The sequence below is a fragment of the Monodelphis domestica genome, chromosome 3, assembly GCF_027887165.1.
Source record: "Monodelphis domestica isolate mMonDom1 chromosome 3, mMonDom1.pri, whole genome shotgun sequence".
NCBI lineage: Eukaryota > Metazoa > Chordata > Mammalia > Didelphimorphia > Didelphidae > Monodelphis > Monodelphis domestica.
Window position 1 is genome coordinate 455,203,832 of NC_077229.1, and position 22,838 is coordinate 455,226,669.

At 38.1% G+C, this 22,838-nt stretch overlaps 1 protein-coding gene across 1 annotated transcript in view; it reads left to right on the top strand.

Annotated features, from left to right (window-relative positions):
* Window positions 1-157: 157 nt before the first annotated feature.
* Window positions 158-22,838, top strand: part of MSH3 (mutS homolog 3) — a 215,285-nt gene continuing 192,604 nt past the window's right edge. Inside the window, exons 1-7 of the mRNA XM_007487380.3 lie at window positions 158-340; window positions 6,506-6,629; window positions 8,595-8,809; window positions 14,385-14,600; window positions 15,105-15,221; window positions 15,766-15,883; window positions 17,406-17,551. Of these exons, the coding sequence (XP_007487442.1) occupies window positions 158-340; window positions 6,506-6,629; window positions 8,595-8,809; window positions 14,385-14,600; window positions 15,105-15,221; window positions 15,766-15,883; window positions 17,406-17,551 (1,119 nt within the window). The remainder of the gene's footprint in view (window positions 341-6,505; window positions 6,630-8,594; window positions 8,810-14,384; window positions 14,601-15,104; window positions 15,222-15,765; window positions 15,884-17,405; window positions 17,552-22,838) is intronic.

A 22,838-nucleotide genomic window follows, 5' to 3' on the forward strand; every position in this document is an offset into this window, starting at 1 on the left:
GCCCCGCCTCTGGCCCGCTGGCGGGTCGTGACGTCTTCGTTGCGCGGGCCTAGGCCTGGGAGCTAGGACCTCGCGTGTTCTCTAATACGCGTGCGCCGGGGCCTGGGAGGGCTTGCGCCTGGCTGCTCTACTCCCGCCTTCAGTTCACCTGGCGGTAATGTCGCGGCGGAAGCCGGTCTCTGGATCGGGTACCCGCATCCCTGCCCCAGCCGCGGCCAGGCAGGCAGTGTTGAGTCGATTCTTTAAGCCAGCGGGACACCTGAAGTCCTGCTCCCTAACGGGAACATCTGGGAGACCCAGCAGTGACTCTGCAGCGCTCCTGGAGCAGCAACAGCCACCGGTGCGCTCTGGCCTGGGAGCGGGGCGGGCCGGGGCAGTATGCAGAAGGAGTGGTCTAGGCTTGGCAAAATCCGGGATGCAGTCTGAAGAGTTGGTGGAGGAAACTATTAAGGCCATGGGGTAGGGGAGGTGGAGGAGGAGGTGGAGACGGCGGGGCTGTGTGGGAGAGGAGGTGGAGTAGAGGCTTGTGGAAGAGTGGGGCAAAGTAGTGATGGGGAGGGAGTCAGCAGTCCCTGGATACCCAAGTTTAAGGAGGATTATTCTAATGGTTTGGATTTGTGAATCTCATCAGTTTGACTCCTCCCTCTGGCAAGGTTTATCACAACCCGTACCTCTCCTTATTATTAAATTTGATTCTTTTCTTTGTCTTCCCAAAAGTTTATTCTTCATGGGAAACTTGGAGTGGAGGGGGGAGTAAGATGCACCCAATGTGCTGGGGGAGAGGGGAGCTTCTTAGTATTAATAAATTATTATAATAGCTAACATTTATATAGCACTTAATAATAGATGTTAAAAATGATGACAGCACATAATAATAATTGAAGATGATAATAGCTAACATTTACTTTATGTTTAATGATAATAATGCTGTGTAATATTTATATAGGAATATAATTGGTGATACTTAACATTTGTGTATTGAATACTTAAAATGATTAGATAGCAAACATAATAATAGGTAACAGTTGCATAGCACCTACTATGTATATGTTATATACCCATCAAGCAGTGCTTTACAATTATAATCTCTTGATTCTCACTTGACCACCCTAAGAGGTAGGTATTATGATTCCCATTTACAGATGAGGAAACTGAGGCAGGGAGCAGTTAAATGACCTTCCCAGTCACAAGATCTGACCTTCCCAGTCACAAGATCTCTTGAGATTGAATGTCAGTGGAGCATGTCAACTGTTAAGTGGTTAGCTCTATCAATATGACTGGCATGTCTTCTTCTGATCTTTCATGTTGATATTATCCTCTATGCCAACTTATCCTGTGCCATTTGTTGGTAGTGTGCTGAAACCTACCTATGACCACTGTGTGACTCACACCACAGTCCTTTAAGTGACATGAAACTTTTAATTTCTTAGAGACTATGGTGGTATTCCATGTTTTATATTCATATGTGGTAATTTGAAGAATATTAATATTGAAAAGACTGGCCTTTGCCTTTGGGAAAAGCTTAAGATAGTCATAAGCTTGTATAATTTCCCAGATGCATTCTGGCTCACTTTGTAGGTCTGTACAGTTAGTGGCCTCTGCTCCTCTTATAGTCAAGGATACTCTTTCTATTTGTGTATATTACTTATAAAGATTATATAGAAAGCGTAGCTAGATGGTTCAGTGGATAGAGAACTAGGTCTAGGAATGGTACCACTATTTTGCCTTGGAACTGATACTTATTAATTCTAAGTCTACAGGTAGGAGTCTTTTTTTTTAAAAGATTATCTAGAAAGGTACAGTAGGTATATAGATTGATAATTATTGACATTATCTCAATATTTTTTGGGTGTAAGCATTTGGTATCCTCTCAGATAGTTTGAGAATCTATCTGTTAACATCTTCAAAATGGTATTACTGCCAGCATAGACATTCTTTGTTATTTAGGTATATTCTGTCTATTTTTTCCTTTTTTTTCTTTTTTTAGGTTTTGTGTATAATCCATCTATTTCCCCCTTTTTTAAAACAAAAAACATTTCTTCATACTTATCTAGGATGTCCCTTAGGAAGCAGTCACAAACTTCTGCCAGGATTATATCCCAGACATTTCTTGCATGGTAAAAATATTCAGAACTTGTGTTCAGATGTCATGGTCTTCAGTTGATCAGTCAACAAGCAATGCTTGCTATGTGTCAGGTATTATACTGGGAATACAAAGACTAGAATGAAATAGGCCCAAGAAAAACCCTTTTTGGTTCTTTTTAGAGAGAGTGCTTTCAGTCATTTGGTGGGCATGGAAATCATTGCAGTCAAATGTGGAATGAGTGAGTGTCAATAAAATATAAGTTAACTCAAACATTTATTATGCATCTGCTATGTTTCAAGACATTGTGAGCCTATTGCAATATGCCATAGATATGAATGCAACCATAATGGTGGAGCACTGTGGTCCCATTTGAAGTAAAATTGTGTGTTTGTATTGTACCAGTTGATATGTAAGCAGTAAGTATACACCACTATTTCTGGGAACTTAGGGGTAAAGGGTGGGAGACATTTAAGATGGTAACTTGAGGGTAAACTAGGGTCAAAGAAATTTTTTTTTTTAACCCAGGGGAGATCTCTGCATGTCTGTTGGTAGATGGAGTAGATTTGGCGGGGAAGGAGAAATTGAAGATGGGAGAGACAGGAATTGATAGAATAGACCGTAAGCAAGCTCCTTGAGAGAAGGGATTATATAGCACCAAGTACAGTGTCTGGAATGAGATAGTTACTTAGTAAATGCTTATTGGTTGATTTAGTCAGGTCTAGGAAGGGTTAGAATCAAGGTCTCCAAGGACAAGTTAGTACCTTGACTTGGAGGAAGGCCATTTTGTCCTCTGAAATTGGAAATGAGGAGAGAAAGGATGAAGAATTAGCCCCTCTTTGTTATTTATTTATTTATTTTTTAAGCTCTTCTCTTCCCTCTTAGAATCAATATTGTGTATTAGTTCCAAGACAGAAGAGCTGTAAGGGCTAGGCAATGGGGGTTAAGTGACTTGCCCAGGGTTATACAGCTAAGAAATGTCTGAGACTAGATTTGAACCTAGGACTCCCATCTCTAGACCTGGTTCTTAATCCACTGAGCTACCCAGCTGTCCCCTAGCTCCTCTTTAAGGAGGGGGGTATATTGGATAAAGTGTTGGACCTGAAGTCAGAACTTCTCATTTTCCTTAGTTCAAATATGGCCTCAGATACTAACTATGTGACTCTGAACAAGTCATTTAGTTGTGTTTGTCCCAGTTTCCTCATCTGTAAAATGATCTGGAGAAGGAAATGGCAACCACTCCATTATCTTTGCCAATAAAACCCCAAATTGAGTCATGAAGAGTTGAACATGGTTGAAAAAAGATTGAACAAGGGGAAAAAAAAAACTTCAAGAAGCCTCAGAACAAACAGCTTCAGTTTTTCTGAGTAAAGTAGGGTAATAGGATGAGAGGGGCTGCTTGAGGAAAAAGCTTTGATTATCTTCTGTAGGTTGTGAATTGGCAAATCAGTGAGAAATAAATGCAACCATTATGGTGGAGCAATGAGGTCTCATTTCAAATTAAATTGTGTAAGTTGGTATATGTTTCTTGTGTTTTCCTTTTAACAGAAATTTTCCAACAGAGTTGTCTCAGAGTGGAATGATCTGCTTTAGGAGGTAATAGTTTCCTCCTAATTGGAGGTTTTCGAGGGGAGGGAGATGAGATATGACCACATGGTAGTCAAGTTGTAGAAAGGCTGGGTTGGACTAGATGCCCTTGGAGCCCTTTCCAACTCGATTGTTCTTTGGTTCCGTTTCATGAGTAAGTTAAAGAAAGTGATGGACATGACCTGGTGCTATAGATTAATAGAACAGGTACAGAAGAATGAGGAGGCAAAGGATTGAAGAGTAGACAGCACACTATTGAAATGTTGGCTTCAATGACCAGCCTGAGAGGAAGAAATGAAACCAGATAAACAATGGATTAGGAGAAAGGGGAAGGAACCAGGGACTGGAGGTCCTGATCAAGGTGAAAACCAGGTTTGTAAGGAGCAAATTTTTGGGAAAAGGTGGAAACAGAAGATTGTGGTTACTCACCCTTCATAACTTCCCTGTTTGTGAAAAGGGCACCCTCAGCCTTCCATTTATCTAGTTCTTCAGCCTTGGAGCTACTCATGACTATCCTATTGCTTCATTACCAATCAGTGCCAATTCTTGTTGATTCTGATTCCACAGAATATACTCTATCCATCCCTTTCTCAATACCCACATAGCCAATACTCTAGTTCAGATCTTTATCACCTCTTATTTGGGTTATTGCAATTGGTATCCTGACTTGTGATCTCCTTTCTAAAACTGGGTCTTTCCACTTAGTAGTCACTAACAGATCTCATCTCCCCTCTTCATTAGCATAGAAGTTTTGAATTACTAGGTTTTCAGCCTGGATTGGTTCACCCTTCCAAGAGGCTATCTAGTAGTAGCCCCTTGATCCCAAGGACTCATTATATTGGTGCCGGTACCTACTTTAGATAGGCTTTAGCTCTACTGTAGCAAAGAATTAAAAGAAGTCCATTGGCCTGAGCCTCTCCAGCCTTTTTTGTGATTTTGCTAATCTTGATGCATGGCTGTCTTTGTGTCCTTCAGTGTGTACTTGGAGAGGGCAGCCTGGCTGCCTTGCATTGGGAATGGGCTCGCAGCTGTTTTGGCCAGTGCTGGATTGAATGGGATATTGCTCCTTCTGCTGCCTGTTCCCTGGGTGCTGAGTGGGCTGGGTTGCTCACCCCTTACTCCAGTGAGATGGATCATTCCTGCTATCCTTCTGTTGTGTCTTGGACAAGATCTCAGTCTTTTGTTGGTTCTGCCACTCCAGAATTCATTTTGGGGTGTTTTTCTTATGGTTGTTTGGAGGTGGGTTTGGGCAAGCTTGGAGCATTTCTTATTCTGCCATCTTATCTTCCTGGAAGTGGAAGTCCTGGCTCCTTGATTCTTAATCTTACATCTATGCTGTTCTATTTTGTTCTTCTTTAGTTCTGCCTTATATGAATTGATAGACAATCATGCCAACTTTGGCAAATTGGTTAGGGGCTACCTAATTATGTATTAGCCTCAGAAGATAAGTGTAGAACATAGGTAAATAGGTAGAAAGGTGGTACAGTGGATAGAGAACAGAATCTGTTGCTAAGAATATCTCAGTTCAAATCCAGCGTCAGACACTTTTTGGCTGTGTGATTTTGGGTGAGCCATTTAAACTACATTTGCTTCAATTTCCTCATCTGTCAAATGGGGATAATTAATTGCACCTATCTCTCAGGGTATGTTGATGTGTGGATGAAATGAGAATAATTGTAAAGGATTTAGCACAGTGTCTAGTACATAGTAGGTACTATATAAATGCTAGCTATTATATTATTTTTAAAAAAATTATTTAGTCAATTTAGAATATTTTTCCATGGTTACAAGAATCGTGTTCTTTCCCTAACCCTCCCTCCACCCCCTCCTGTAGCCGACGTGCACTTCCATTGGGTTTTACATGTGTCTGATCAAAAACCATTTCTATGTTGTCGATGTTTGCACTAGGATGTTCCTTTAGTGTCTACATCCCCAGCCATTTCCCTTAGACCCATGTAATCGAGCAGTTGTTTTTCTTCTGTGTTTCTACTCCCACAGTTTTTCCTCTGAATGTGGATAGTGTTCTTTCTCATAGATCCCTCTGGGTTGTTCAGGATCACTGCATTGCCACTAATGGAGAAGTCCATTACATTCGATTGTACCACAGTCTATCGGTCTCTGTGTACAATGATTTCCTGGTTCTGCTCCTTTCGCTCCGCATCACTTCCTGGAGGTTGTTCCAGTCCCCATGGAATTTCTCCACTTTATTATTCCTTTGAGCACAAGAGTATTACATCACCAACATATACCACAATTTGTTTAGCCATTTCCCAATTGGAGGGCATCCCCTTATTTTCCAGTTTTTTACCACAACAAAGTACCTGTTATATTATTAACTGTAGTTAAAGGCGGGGGGGGGGGGCAGATTGAGATTCATAAGCCTTAATAATAGCTGGTAATTATATTAAGCTATAAAGTTTGCAAAATACTTTAAATATATTATCTCTTTTAAACCATAAAATATCCATATGAGGTAAGTTCTACTATTAACCTAATTTTATAGATGAGGAGATTCAGGTTAAATAATTTGTCCAGGGACACACAATCAGAAAGTGTCCCAGCACGATTTGAACTCAGATACCCAGATCTCCATTGCTCTACTACCTACCTCATTTGCAGTGACGCTGGAATATTGATTGCCTTGCTTCTAGATGACTTAGTACTTAAAAGGAATGAGGTTTTCTTAAATGATGAAGGCAAGAATATGAAGGACATTCTGAGTGTAGGGGATACCTGTTTCAGAAGTAAGACTTAAATTGCTCAGTGGTATTCAGATTTCTCCAGGTTCTACAAATGGAATAATGATGAATCTTATCTTAAATTTTCATGTTTTAGACCTCTGAACTTAATGGATGTAAGAAAAGGACCCTGGAATATGATGAACCTGTTAAGAAGAGAGCAAAACAAGCTAATGGAAATGAAGAAGAAGAAAGTGATACTGAAAAGATTGGGAACTGTGGTTAGTATTGGATTAATAGATCTTTAATTTAACCAGCCATGATCCTGACTCTCTTACTTCCTATTCAAGTTGTTAGGAAGCTTTATGCATTCTTCTTTTGCTTTCAAATGTTTTTATTGATATCTTTGTTAAATTATGTTCATTTTCAATTATATTCCTTCTACATCTCTTATTCAGAGCCTTCCCTTATAACAAAGAGTAAAAAATATAGGGAGGGGAAAAAAACAAACCAGATTCAGCCAAGCCAATTAACACACCCACCAAATGTGACAGTAAATTGAATGTACCTTTTCTCTGCAGAGAAGGGAGAAAGTTTACATTTTCTTATCTCTTATTCAGGACCAAGACAGGAGTTATCAGTGGAAGGAGTTAGAAGCAAAATGTGTCATTTCATTGCTTTGAGGTGGTGTACTCCCCATGTTCAGAATCATTTCTTCTTTCCCTTCCAGGGGGACATTTTTACTGAAAAATTCATAAGCCTCCAAAAGAGGTATCCAGAAATAGAGTTAGAGCTAAAGAAAAAGCAGATCAGATTGTGGCATGGTGGTGGTGATACTTTTATGTAGAATTCTTTTGCTTTTTGTTTTTAGTCTTGCCTCCTCTTTTTTTTGAGGGGGGCGGGGAGGAGTTCCTAATGAACTCATTACTTATTCTTTTCTCTTTACAACTAATACTCTATTTTTCTTTCCAAAAGTAATTTTAAAATTTCAGTAGTGTTTGTCTTTTGGAGTCTTGATGTGCTTTTGTAGTTAGGGCAAGTATTATCTATAGCAGATCTCTGCTTTCCTATGTGAAGTTGAAGTTCTGTGTATGTTGTATGTGTTTTTTTTTCTGTCTTTCTGTTGTCTAAAATAGCCAAATTGCAATTAATTTTTATTTTTTTATTAATTTTTTTTTTTATTTTTAAAATGATTCATGATCCCCTGACACCCACTTTCTCCTCCCCCTCCAAAAGCTGACAATCAGTTTCACTGGGTTATACATGAATCATTGTTCAAAAATTATTTCCATGCAGTAGAGTGATCTTTTAATCTCAAAACCTTAATCACATCCTTATCGCACTACATGATTAATCATATGTTTTTCTTCTGCATTTCTGTTCTCACAGTTCTTTCTCTGGATGTGGATAGCTTTCTTTCTCCTAGGTTCCTCTGGATTGACCTGGGTCATTGCATTGCTGCTAGTAGAGAAGTCTATTACATTCAATTGTGTTATAATGTATCAGTCTCTGTATACAATGTTCTGGTTCTGCTCCTTTCACTGCATCAAATCCTAGAGGTCTTTCCAGTTCACATGGAATTTCTCCATTTCTTTATTCCTTTTAGCACAATTCCTTCAATCACCATCAGATACCACAATTTGTTCAGCCATTTCCCAATCAATGGATACCCCCTCATTTTCCAATTTTGCCACCACAAAGAGCGGGGGGCTATAAATATTTTTGTACAAGTCTTTTTCCTTATTTTATCTCATTGAGGTACAAACCCCATAGTGGTATGACTGGGTCAAAGGATCAACTTGCAATTTAATTGCAGTACAGTTGTTTTTCTTTGTGTTACACATCTGATTGCCATTGGTTTCATTTTTAAGAGATGATGAACCTTAAGTAAAGAAATGTTTTGAGGTATAATTTCCAGAAACTTATTATTATTAATTTTGAATAACCTATTTACTTATAATAATGGCCAGAATTAACTTACATCCTTGTACAAATAGATCTGTTTCTTGGAGAAGAACCTACATTTAAAAAAGTCTCCTTATCTTTTCTCTTCAATACTGATATCCTAAAGTCATAATTTCTTTTATTTTAAAAAATAAACTTCTGCTGGTTATTAATTACTATCTGATACTAACATTCTATAGTTATATTTTCTTTTAATTTAAAAAATAAACATATTTATTAATTGGTATTTTTATCCTAAAATTCTAAAGTGATATCAATTTTCTTCTAATTTCAAATTTAAGAGCCACGGAAATGTCTGAGGCCTAGGATGGTTTTAAAGTCTTTGGAAAAATTAAAAGAATTCTGCTGTGATTCTGAGCCTCCTTATATTAGAGCTCCAACTGAACCACAAAGGAGACTGGCGATTTTGCCAAAATGTACTGATTTTGAAGACATCAGCATACATGCAAAGCATACTGTTCCCTCTGAAGATTCCAGTTCTCGAATGAGTCAGAAGGTATGTATGAGAAAGGTTTAGATTTTGTTTCCTACATAGGATCCATAAGGATTCATGGAAGGCGCTCAGAAGTAAATGTTTTCTTTCTTTCTCCAAATAATTACATTGTGGTATGTCTGAGCAGTGGGTTGCAGTTGGGTTTTAGCAGCCAAGAATAGCCCATTTCACTTTTGGATAGTTCTATTAGGAAGTTTTTCTTATATCAAGCCTACATTTGCCTTTTGTAGCCTCTTCATTAAAACCAATTCTGTTCTTGGGTCAAATAGAGTAAATCTAATTCTATTCCTGCAGATGGTAGGATTTCTAAACTCTGGTACCTAGAATTGAACATTCCAGATGCACATGAACAGTAGGACTCCCTTATAAGATCCTGGAAGCTATGCCTCTCAGTGCAACCAAGATTGAATTAACTTTTTGGCCGACATATCATACCATCAACTTATAGTGAGCTTCTGATCTTGTAAAACCCCCATTTTTTAAATAGAAAAACTGCTTTGCAACTGTTTTTCCATTTTGTCCTGGAGAAGTTGTTCAGTTGAACTGAAGTGTAATACTTTACATTTTTTCTTATTAAATTTCACGTTATATTTTGGTCTATTTTCCTAGTTTATTGAGACTTGTTGAATATTGACTCTCATAATGTGAATCAGCTTTGTGTAATCTGAAGGTATGATAAGGAAGCCATTTTTTTTTCAAATCATTGACAAAAGTGTTAAAATAGCAGAAGACCAAGTACAGGTTTTATGTATAGGAACACTCCTCCACAAGATACTTCTCTCCAGGCTTATAGGGAACCAGTAATGACCACCAGCTTTTCAACCAGTTCTGAATTTACCAGTTGTTCTGAGATCTCGCCCCCTTCACTATCTTCTCTAAGTAAAGATATAAAAATATATATCTTATATCATAAGATAGAGTATCAGAAACACCTAGAATTAATATCTGTGTTTCACATATCCTCTTGGATACGGGTTTGCTAAAACCTACACAATCTCCCTTTAGAAAGGAGTCTAGCAAGCTTAGTTTTATGGCTTCCTATCCCCTAACAGAATAACAGCGATGTGGGGGAGACAGGGTGGAAGAGTACACCTTAGTACAGAGTTGCATTGACAGCTGATAGCAGGATAGCAAAGGAAGAAGGTAAAAAGTTACTTGGGTTGACCAGCTACAGTGTGGCTGGCTCTTTCCTTTCCCAAGCTTCCTTAGCTAGCCAGCCCTCTCATGAGCTTGGCACAAGGTATCCCTATAGACATACCTCTGTTCCCTGTGGTTCCCTCCATGATGTCACCTTTCTGGGGCTCTCTGATTGGTGGGACTTGACCTCAGTCCAGATCAGAGGCCAGTCTTCCAAGAGTCACATGGGACAAGAGGCAAGCATCATCTGGGTACCAGGGAGCCTCATGGATCATCCATGGGCATCATCCCTTATACAGACAAGCCTCAGGGATTATTCTTAGTCCAATCAAGGAGGGGTGGGCTGAACCCCCCCCTCCCCTTTCACTAGACAATGGGTTTTAAAATTCATTATGAAACTTTACTTTTAAAACTCTAAGATTGATCTTAAGATAACAAGAAAAATGAGGCACAAACTGGTGTTAAATTCTCATATCATCTTCTGTCTAGAATGTACTAAATATTGGTTCTAAGGCAGAAGAGCAGTAAGGGCTAGGCAATGGGGGTTACCCAGCTAGGAAATGTATGAGATTAGATTTGAATCCAGGATCTCCAAGTCTCTAGGACTGGATCACTATCCACTGAATCACCTAGCTGTCCCCCATATTCATTATTTCTTAAAGCACAGTAATATTCCATTGCCTTCTTTAGAGGTTGTTGGCATCTACTTTGTTTCCTGTTCGTTGCTACTTTGAAAGGATCTTGGCCATTTTTAAACCCCACTTACTTCCTTTGTATCTCTTTCATCTACCCCCATTGGTCCACTGTATCATCTGGTAATCTTTGTAACAAGGGGACTTTCTTGACAAATTGTTTCAACTTCTTTAGATCTCAAAATTAGTCTCCTGTCTTCGAAGAAAATCAGTTTGAGATTGTAGTTCTATTTTTCTTAAATTTGTATAGCTATTTCCCCCCAAAGCTCTTTTTATCTAAAGCCTGAAGTCCAAAATAATCCTCTACTCCTGTAGTGAAATTTTCACTACAACACCCCCTGCCCCCTGTCTTTCTCTTTTCTTCTTGACAACTTGTAAAATTGTATCTTTGCCTAGGGTGGATTTGTATTTCAGTGTGTGCTATATTCTCATCCATACCAAACTTATCTAGACATTTTCTTTTCATTCTTTAGAACCCTTCCTTCCTTCCTTCCTTCCTTCCTTCCTTCCTTCCTTCCTTCCTTCCTTCCTTCCTTCCTTCCTTCCTTCCTTCCTCCATCCCTTCTTCCCTCCCTTCCTCCATCCCTTCTTTCTTCCCTCCCTCCCTCCCTTCCTTCCTTTTTTCCTTCCTTTCTCTCTCCCTGCCTTCCTCCTTCTCTTCCTTCCCTCCTTCCCTCCCTGCTTCCCTCCCCTCTCTCCCTCCTTCCTTCCCTCCCTTCCTCCTCCACTCCCTCCTTCCCTCCCCTTGCCTTTTTAATCGCTTTATCTCGAGCTTTGTTATATTCCTGTGATAGAAAGTCAGCTTCTTTATGTTTATTTTTTGGCTCAGAGAGAGTCAGCATATTTGAAATGTAGGTAACTTTACCTCTTGTCCCATTGGTGAATGTTGTTCATAGAATTGTAGAATCTAGGAGTCGGAGGAAAACTGAGAAGTCATCTATTTCAACCTGTGTCTGAACAGGAATCATTTTTACAATATTGCTAATAATTAGTTGTCTAGCTGCTTCTTGAATACCTGCAGTAATGTAGAACTCACTCAGATAACCCATTCCACTTTTAAATGTTCTTTTTTTTCCCTCTCAAACCCTTACCTTCTGTTGTAGAATCAACACCAAGTATCAGTTCCAAAGAAGAAGAGTGGTAAGGGCTAGGCAAATGGGGTTGTGACTTGTCCAGGGTCAGACAGCAAGGAAGTGTCTGAGGTTAGATTTGAAACCAAGACCTTCCATCTCCAGCCTATCTGCTGAACCACATTGTTGCCCCTTTGAAGAATTCTTTTTATAAGTTTCGCCTGGTATTTAGATAGAATCATTTGTTTCTACAACTTTTAGCTCTTAGTGCAGAGCTTCCCACCTAACAGATGCCTGTAAATGTTTGTCGATTTTGAGTTATTATATTCTCCCCACTGTTCCTAGTTTTTATATCTGGAGTTAAATAAGTCTAAATCCTTGCCTGGGGCTGAGCAAAACATCTATTCCATATCCATTCACATACTAGAAGGGTAGCTTCTCACGTACATGCTCTCCCTTCTCTCCCTGCCCCTCTCCTCTTTAGGACTTCCCTCATCCCATCCTTTATGACCCACCCGCCATCCTCGTTTGCCTCCCCTTTGGATGCCCACCAGCCTGTGATGCCTATATTCTGACATAGGGCCTCACTGGGACGCCCTCCCACACTCCCTAGCTTCTTTCAAGTGCCACCAGCTTTAGGAATCCAGATTCCTTTCACCTCCAGTGTTAGAGCTCTCCACATCCTGAAGATTACTTCGCGTCTTTTTTATATTTATTTTTCTGTGCACAGGTTATTTCCCCCATGTCTGCCCACACTAGACAGAAAGATATTGAAGACAGAGTGGGTTGCATTTCCCCCTTGTTATATATTCCCTAGCCCCTAGCACATTGCCTGATAGTGGCTTCTTAACATGTACTCTTTTAAATGAATGAAAAATTCCCTTATTTTGGACATTAACTTTATGGAACAGTGGCCTGAGGTGATCTTAGTGCTTTGGCTGTCTCTTCCCATACACTGTTGTGTATGGGCGTCTCCTATGGAGATTGCCGGCTATTCAGTTTGAGATCTTTCTCATGAACTCCTTCCATATTGATATTTTAAAAAGTCATCTGTTGGATTGAACCTTTTGACAACCAGAGTGGGGAAGGGCTTTGAGTCCATGACACCTGAGACTACTGAAGGAACAAGGTTGGTTACGTGGAAGAAGAGAGGACTTGGGACAGACAGTGGCTGTCCTCAAGTATTTAAAGAGCTTTCTTGTAGCAAAAGGATTTATTTGTCGTTTGGTCCCAGGTGGCAGAGCTGGAAGTTGTCAAAAGGCAAAGTTAATTTTGACTCAAGGAAACTTTCTTTCTTTCTTTCTTTCTTTTTTAAATCCTTACTTTGCATCTTGGATTCACTACTATTGGTTCTAAGGCAGAAGAGTGTGAGGGCTAGGCAAAGGGGCTAAGTGGTTTGCCCAGGATCACACAGGTAGGAAGTATCTGAGGCCAGATTTTGACCCAGGTCCTCCTATCATGGCTCTCAGTTCACTGAACCACCCGGCTGCCCCCGAAAATGTTTCTTAACGATTAGGGCAGACCTAAGTGGAATGGGATGTCTTAGGAAGTTTCCTTTGGCTGCACATGTTCAACTAGAGGCTAGATTGTAGGGCGTTGTGAGTGAAATTTAATAGAGGTAGACATTTTTCTCCAAGGATTATTATCAGGGCATGGACCTGATAATAAAGTTATTAGTGGCTTGCTTTAGTTTCAGCCCCAAACCTTGAGATGGATACTTTATTCCGTTTTGTAAGATTAGAGCAAAGAACTGAACAGGATTGGGTGGAAAAAATACAGTTGGTTACAGGGTTGGTGATAGCATGGACTTGTTCAACATGATTGGTTCGATAGCTGAGGCATGGGGAACAATATGATTTTTTGGAAATTGGCAACAACTCTCTCCTTCCTTCCTGTGACTAAGAGGAGTTCCTTGTTTGAGTCTACCTGCAAGGTTAAAGATAGTGAGTCAGATTTCTTTGGATAGGAATCCAGGCATCCTTGAAGATTAGCTTGGTGGTGTAAAGTTATTAAATCAGACTCCTCTGTATTCCTCAGGGATAACAGATTTCCTGTGATGAGCAGGAGAACTGAATTTCTAAACTTTACTCATTACAAACCAGCTGAATTTCAAAGAATCATGGCTTAGGTACTTATAGGACAAAATCAATGAACTATAAATAGGATCGATAAAAATGATACAGAATCAATTTAATCTTCTCAGTGTGTTATAGTGGAGATTCTTTTTCAGGGCTAAGTTGGATTACTTGGCTCCTTAGGTCTCTTTTAGCTTTGAAATTCTATGATTTTTAGCAAGTATCATCTTATTGGACTGGGCCCATTGCATTAGCTTGTTGAAATGTTTTGGAGTCTTGATTGCATCATTTGCTTTCTAACTATTCTGCAAATTGGGTTTGACTTTTGAACATCTGATATGCCTGCAGTCTGCCTTTTATCTGTTCCTTGGAAAGACTGTTGAGCAGGAATAGGACAAGTATGGCCCTTTGGCATTCTATTATGCTTTTTTATAAACTGAGGTTTTCTTGTAGGTAGTCTCTTTTAGGAAGTGTTTGATAGAAAAATCTAATGTAAGCCAATAATCCTTTGAAGTGAAGAAGTAGATGAATTTGATGGAAGAATTAAAGATGATTTATTTATGGTTATATACTTTAATTCCTCTCAAGAGTCTTCTCTTGACAGGGAGGATCACTCCTTGGATTTGCCCATTTTACATCATCATATAAAAGTCATGAAAGTGTACAGAGTACCTCTGAAGCGAAACCTCCTAACAGAAGAACCAAAAGCATTTATACTCCATTAGAACTACAGTACCTAGAAATGAAAGAGCAACATAAAGATGCCATCTTGTGTATTGAATGCGGATACAAATATAGGTTCTTTGGAGAAGATGCAGAGGTAAGTTACTTCTTTCAAATGTTTCAGACTACTTTGTTTATGTGATGGCATATAAATCATAGCATGTAGCATTTTCTAAAATTATTGTTTCATTTTCTGGGTTGGTGAAATCATTTTCAACAAGCTAGGAAAAATGAATTTTATCAACCCTTTCAAATGTACTTATTTACTTTTCCTTTTTATGTTAATTCAAAAATAAAATAAAAGGTTTGTTTTTTATTCATGCTATGCATTTAACCTGTAGCAAATTTGTTTCCATCTCTGACCTTGTGCATTCTGTGTTGAAGAGTAATTCTGTAGGGCAAATGTAGCACTGTTAGCTTTTGACAGACTTGGGGAAGGTAAAGAAAATCCTGTAGTGTATTTTTATAAAAAGCTTTCAGATTCATCCTCTGGTTCTTGAGGTTTAGAAGTTAAATTTTGCAGAGAGGGAGTAAAACATAAGATTATACCTTGGAAAATGACATTGTGAATTTAGTGAATTTTTATATTTGTATTTTGTAGATCGCAGCTCGAGAACTCAACATATATTGCCATTTAGATCATAACTTTATGACAGCAAGTATTCCCACTCACAGACTTTTTGTTCATGTACGCCGCCTTGTGGCAAAAGGACATAAGGTCAGTTCTGGCTTTTGTTGGTTGGTAAATGAAAGTGGAATTTCTTCTAGACATTAGAACAAAAGAGACTTTGTAAGGAAATGGCTTTGAAAAGACCTTAGATTTATATTTTGGCATTTGGGAGAAATTTGTTTTTCCTAGTCTTTCATCTTGGCACTCTGTCCTCATTGTTCTGAAAAGTATATTTGGGTTAAATTTTTCTCAAATTTTTTTTTTGGAAGCTTAATATGGCAAAAAGGCAGCTAAGTGGTGGAGTAGATAGAGAGTGGGGCCTAGAAAACTCCAAATGGGGTCATGAGGAGTCAGATATGAGTGAAATGACCAAACAGCAACAACAATATATGTAGTAGATGAATTCTAAGTAATTTGTCTGGATAAATTCTTAAGCTATTTTCATGTAGTACTATCATAGAATCTGGTCTCTCCACACTAATAACATGTTTTGTTCACCTATTGCATGAATTATCCTTTCTTAGGTTTAAAATGTAAGTATTTTAAAATCTGCCACTTGATTTTACATTTTTTATGGCTTATTCTTTTACAGGTAGGAGTAGTCAAGCAAACTGAAACTGCAGCTTTGAAGGCTCTTGGAGAGAATAAAAGTTCTCTGTTTACCAGAAAATTGACTGCTCTTTATACTAAATCTACACTTATTGGAGAAGATATCCTTTTGGAGTTGATCATTTAATGTTTTAAGTTGATAATGGTTTTTGTGGATTTTTTAAAAAAAGGAGATAGCTTTATATATAATCTCTTTTCTTTTGAATTGATAGCTTTTTGACATAGCAAGAAGACATTAAAACGTGGGCATGTGCTATAATGATATTTGATGAAAGATGTTACTTTAAAAGTGGGGGGAAACAGTGAATTGAGTTAGGATTGAGAAAGTAGATTTTTAGAAATGGCTCGCTAGAAGACAATAATAGTTCATGAATATCTTTCATTTTTTGGTCAGGATGTGATTATGTGATGATACATCTATTATTGTAGAGACTTTTCCAGGGAAAGATCTTCATTTTCATACGTAGAGATAATATGAGATTCACAGGATTCTGTTCCAGGGATTAGGTTTCCTCCTTTTGCCATATCTCTTCAGGGCACATCTCTTTTTTGGTGAATTAAATATTAATTTAACAGTTTTCTTTGCCTGCTTAGTTATACTGTTGTCAATCCTAGGATTAATTTTGGTGTCAGGGAGACTGTATAAGGATTCCTTGACCTCCTGTCCCCCAGCAGACACACATATGTAGTCTGAGTGACACAATCTCTCAGGAGGCCATTCATCTTTCTCAGCTGCTGAACCTGGGCTCTAGTTCATTCATGAGGTTCTTGTGCAAGAGAGAGTGTAGCATTTCCTACTCATCTGTGTCTTAGAATTAAAACTGTGTATTGGCTCCAAGGCAGAAAATCAGTAAGAACTAGGCACTGGGGATTAAATGACTTGCTCAGGGTCACAAAGCTAGAAAGTGTCTGTGTCTGAGGCCAGATTTGAACCTAGGACCTCCTGTCTCTAGGTCTGGCTCTCAATCCACTGAGCCACCCAGATATGCCCCCTGGCATCAATTTTAGGATGAGGATTTAAATCTGTGTTAATGTAATTCACAAAAAGACCAATGGTTACTACAAGGATCTACAGGTTATTATGCACTTATTGATTTACTTTTTGTAGATTCTTTGGAAGCAGAAAGATAGACTAGTTTAAAGACATGGTATTTGTGCCTGTAGGCTATAGATAAGCCAAGACCTAGAATCCTAGATTATTTGAGCTGGAAGGCACTTAGTTCAAACTTCTTTAGTGTGGTTTGCTGGGGAAAAACAAAACAAAACAAAACACTGCATTTGGAGTTCAAGGATTTTGGTGCAAATTCTTGTTCAACTGCTTACCAGTTGCTTGGTTGACTTTGTACTTATTTGCATTTCCTAACTGATAAAAATGAGGTGTAAGTCCCTAATGTCCCTCAGGTTCTGTTTAGCTCTAATTCTATGATCCTGTGGAAGTTAGAGTAAAAGTAAAGGAGACTAGTTATTAATTATATATGAGATACAAAGTTCTACGGAAACTAGGCATCTCCTATGAGAACACGGACAACTGATCAGTTTTCTCAATGGACATAATAGATGATAGATTTGCTGCCATTTATGGGAGTAGGACATATTAATTGAATTTTCCTTAATAACGATTAAATGTGAATCCTTTGATCAAATTAGATGACCCTGTAAATGTTGAAGAAATAGCAAGTGATACATCTAACAATTACCTCCTGTGTATTTGTGAAAATAAAGAAAATCTTAAAGATAAACAAAAGAGGAATGTTACAATCGGCATTGTGGTAAGTAACATTTGGGGAAAGTGATTGTAGGTCTGATGAAGATTTTCTATAAAAACTTATCATAGTGTCCACAACTGATATGGTGCCAAATATTTTTCTGATACATCCTTAGCATAAAGATGGCTTTATTGGATGCTTTGTTGTGACTGCCATTTATTTTAGGAACTTCCCTGAGTCAGGCTTTATCTTCTACAACTTTACAATTGAAGATGGATGTGCTAATGTGGACGCAGGTGTGGTATTTTAGAATAAGAGAATGAAAACATTTACCAGTGACTCAGAGTAAACCATTTTACAAATTAGAAGTTCATCATCCGGTATTGGGAGCATGTAAAATACTTGTGTGTTAATCGCTGAGGATAGCATGTGTTATATGTGGATGTATCTCTAGATAGCATAGCTTTATAGAATGTCTAGACTTGCAAAGATAGGTGAAGAGGAAAAATATTAAAGGATTAATATTAAGGAAAGTTATCTTCCTTATACATATAATTTGTATAGCTCGGTTTTCTTAATCTTCTCCAGCCAGGTTTAGTGTATGTCATCCACTAAAGTTCTGTTCTGCTGTCTCCTTCGTGCCCAGGGCTAGAGGAACTGAGATAGAGCCATATAGATGTTCTTGCTGTCAATAAAATTGATACTAGCTTTGTTATATCACACCTTGTGGACTTTCCTTTAAAATGTGAATCCAGAGATTGGCAGAAATAACTTTGTTATGTAAGCCCAAAGCAAAAGAAACATTCCATAGAATACTTGGTCATCTTGTCAAGCAGTGCTCGAGATGAATATAAATGGACAAATGATTCTGAAAATAATCCACTGCAGAGTGAAGAAGTTGAGAAACCCTGAGAAGAAATTAACTTCTGTTCAACATGTGCTTTGATAGTCACTGATTTCCTTGAGAAGTGAAAACTATGTTGGAAAACTTAGAATTAGGATCCTGACAGGCAGGAACCCAACACATACATTTCTTTATTATGAATTTTTTTTTTAGAAGAGAGTTGGAAGGCAAGCACTGAATAATGCCCTTTTTAAATAACCAAATTGACTATCAGAATAGATAGAAAACAATTGGTTCCCATAACAATTGGTTATTTTATTTTTATGAACCCTTACTTTCTGTTTTAGAATCAATACTGTGTATTGCTATCAAGGCAGAAGAGCAGTAAGGGCTAGGCAATTGGGGTTAAGTGATTTGCCCAGGGTCACACAGCTAGGAAGTTTCAGAGGCCAGATTTGAACCTAGGACTTCTCACCTCTAGGCCTGACTCTCAATCTACTGAGCTACCTAGCTGCCCCCTCAATATTTTCTTTATGTGAAAGTTTTAAAATTTTATTTCAAATTCCATGTGAAAGCAATTTTTAACTTTCATTAAAAATTTTTTTGAGTTCCAAATTATTTTCTTTTCACCCTCTCCTCCCAGCTCCTTGAGAAGGCAAGCAATTAGATATAGCTTATACATATGCCATCATGTGAAATGTATTTTCATATTATATTACAAAAGAAAACAGACCAAAAGACCCTCCAAAAGAAATAAAGTATGTTTCTTTCTGCATTCATACTCCCATCAGTTCTTTCTCTGGAGGTGGATAGCATTTTTTATTAAAAGTCCTTTGGAATCATCTTCATTGTGAATATCTAGGTCTATTCACAGTTCATCATCATGCAGTATTGCTGTTCTGGTATACAATGTTCTCTTGGGTCTGCTCACTTCATTTTATAGCCATTCATGTAAATCTTTTTAGGTTTTTCCTGCTTGCCATTTTTTAATAGCATAATAATATTTCCCCACAGTCAACTTGTTTAGCCATCCCCATTTGATGAGCATCCCTTCAATTTCCAGTTCTTTAACACCACAAAAAAAGCTGCTAGAAATATTTTTGTAAAAATGGGTCCTCCCCCCTTTAAAAAAATCTCTTTGGGATATAGACCTAATAGTGGTATTGGTATATCAACAGGTATGCCCAGTTCTATAGCCTTTTAGGTATAGTTCCAAATTGCTCTCCAGGATGTCTGCATCAGTTCACAACTCCACCAACAATGCATTACATTCCCAATTTTTCCACATCCCCTCCAACATTTGCCATTTTCCTTTCCTGTCATGGTAGCCAATCTGATAGATGCGAGGTAGTATCTCAGAGTTGTTTTCATTTGTATTCCTCTCCATAATCATTTCAGAATCAAGTGTATTCATGTAGTTGAATCATTGCCCAATTAGGCAAAGTTCAAAGTAAGCAAAATTTGATACACACCAGGCTAGATTTGTTAGAACAAGATATATTCAGGAATTGGAAATGAAAAAAAGTAAAGGCATTAACTCTATAACCATTATTTAGAGAGAACACTGAAAAATCATTGTCATAATAAGACTAAGAGGACTTCAAATGTTCCCATTCCACAAGTATTTAATAAAATATGAATCGGAGGGGGCATCACGATTAATTTATTCCAACCCATAACAAAATAGAAATTCTACATCTCTAATGATATGATCTTGTTATACTCAAGGATTTGCATTTAATCTTCTTGCCAAGGAGAGCACACATTAGTTTGCCCTGTGTAGAGGATGGTCAAAGACCAAACAGCATTGTCTCATAAAACAGTGAAAAGTCAGTTGTAGTTTTAATAAACTATAGAGTGCTTGGCATGAGAATCAAGTCAGATAACCATTAGTGCGTTTTAAGGTGAAATAGTGCATGATGAACATGAGTAGGTTGTGATCTTTTGCCAATGCAACATTGTCTAGGAAAATCAATGTGATAGTCCTATGTCTGAAAAAAGGATAGAAATCCTAATAGACAGCTAGGGTACTACCTTGGTATTCAGGGAGCAGCAAAAGGTTTTCAGGAGGAGCACAGAAGATCTGTTGGAACCCTCCCTCTTACTGTGATCGTTATAGAACAGCTATGGACTTGAATTAGTAAAGGGAGTTTCCTTAATTGAGAATTCTTCTATACCAAAGAAATCTGATGTCCAGTCTATCCCCATACTCTATCCACTCACGTTATCCATCTGTTGTCTCTTGCTCAGTGGCTCACCTTCTTTTCTGGTCTCTTTTATGCCACTTCTCACATGTAGTAATTCTTGCTCTTTTGAGGTCACAGCATTGGGAGAATACTGCAGTTCAAAACATGAAGCAGGAGCTCATGTGGTGGCTCAGTGCATAGAGAGCCAGGTCTGGAGTCAGGAGGACCAGGGTTCAAATCTGGCCTCAGACACTTCCCTGCTGTGTGGCCCTGGGCAAGTCACTTAATCCCATTTACCTAGACCTTGCCCTTCTGTCTTAGAGGTGTTACTAGGACAAAAACTGAAGATTAAAAAAAAATGGAGCAGTCCCTTTTAGAGTCTATTATTCACTATGTCCTGAACTGTTCTGGCTCTAGTTTAATGTTACATTTAATACTTGGAATATCCACCCATGCTGATGAAATCACAGACCTGCCTAAGTGCTATAATACATGACCTGGCTCATTCATGGAAATCTGCCCACTTAGGGTCATTTGTAAGTATTAGAGCCATTAACTCCGGGATGAATGACATCCTTTGACCAGGCAAGGACTTCTGGTCAGATTCCATTTTCTTTGCCAGTTAAAGTTTTCAGAATAGTCCTCAAAATTTAATTCTATTCTGAATTCATTCTTTAGTCTGCTTATGTCAAATCAGGGGTAACTTGATGTCTGCTTTACTGTTAGGTCATTTCTTTTTTTTTTAAAGCCATACCTTCCGTCTTGGAGTCAATTCTGTGTATTGGTTCCAAGGCAGAAGAGTGGTAAGGGCTAGGCAATGGGGGTCAAGTGACTTGCCCAGGGTCACACAGCTGGGAAGTTTCTGAACCTAGATTTGAACCCAGGACCTCCCATCTTTAGGCCTGGCTCTCTACTCAGCTGCCCCCTATGCCATTTCTTAAATGGCTTAACATAACGTTTGTTTTTGAATAGCTCAGAATGACATTCCTAATGAATTAGGACCGATATGTCAGCTTATAAATAGATGTACTTGTTTGTTCATGTGAGTAATAAAATAATAATGATGACTGATATTTTTATAATGCTTTAGGTTTGCAAAAATCCTATATGTTTATTGGAAATTGACCCTAAAGAGAAGACTAGAGGGCAACATATGCTTGCTGCTTAGTATGAGGAGGCAGTGAGGTAGTATGTTAATGTGGAAAAAGCAGTGCAGTTGAAGTCAAAAGAGCTGTGTTCATGTCCTGAGTCCATAAAAATAGGGCAGGGGAGACTGGAACGAATGGACTTGAGCAATAAATCTCTGTTCTGTGTGTGTGTAAACAATTAGAAGAGATCTACAATAGTTTTCCCCTCATAAAGATTGTAGGAATTCCAACAAAAAGTCTCTAATTTGTGGTTATGAGACTTTTTGTTAACAATGACATTGTGAGAACTCAGTTGCTTAATTTTAGAAAAATACAGTTTATTTTGATTTAGCAAGCCTACAATATTCATTCATAAGACAATAAGATATTACTAAGGACATAATATCGCTAGAGTTACTTCCTGGTTTGGCTGATGCTCAGGCCAGCTAATATTAATGTGTAGGCACTCCATCCTTCAAAGATTCCAGATTTACAGGTGAAGAATCTTTAAAGGATAAACTTGGATTTTTAAAGCTAAGAACAGACACTAAAAAACAAAAATTAATTAAGGTCTGAAATGCTGAGATGTACTTTTTATTGTTGTTAATCCTTTGTTATTATTGTGTCTCCTTCTAGCCCACCATTCTCTCTAACTTCAGTTTTATTTTCTGATTTTATATTATTTCCTCTTTCACTAAAAAGCATACAAAGAGGGTTTTACGGTATTAAACAGTATAAAGTCTGTATTTTGCTGGTCCAGCATAAATGTTCTTGGCTCCAGGCAGTTGGCTAATTGCAAAGCAAAGCTGTTTTTAGTTTTGAAATTTAAGTGTTTATTTCCAAACATTAATATTTCATTTTTGAGTAAAGCTATTTGTTTCTCTTGACTGCCTTTCTTTTGCTCTAGTCAGCATCATATGACTGCAAGGCTTTCTTTTTTCAGAATAGATGGTTGATCTACTTGAGATAAAGGGGAAACTAAAATGGATTACAGCTGTGTTTATGAGTTTTAAGAAATGTGTTTTCTTTAAAATTCATTTATTAAGTGAAGTTTAGTGTGCTACTGTTCTGGATTATAGTTCCTTGTTTAAAAAAAAAAAGAAATCATGTTTTCCATTGAGTGGTGAAGAAAAGGATTTTTTAGCCTTGAAAATAGTGGTTGGGTTCAAATAGTGATTCTTTTCATAAATGCA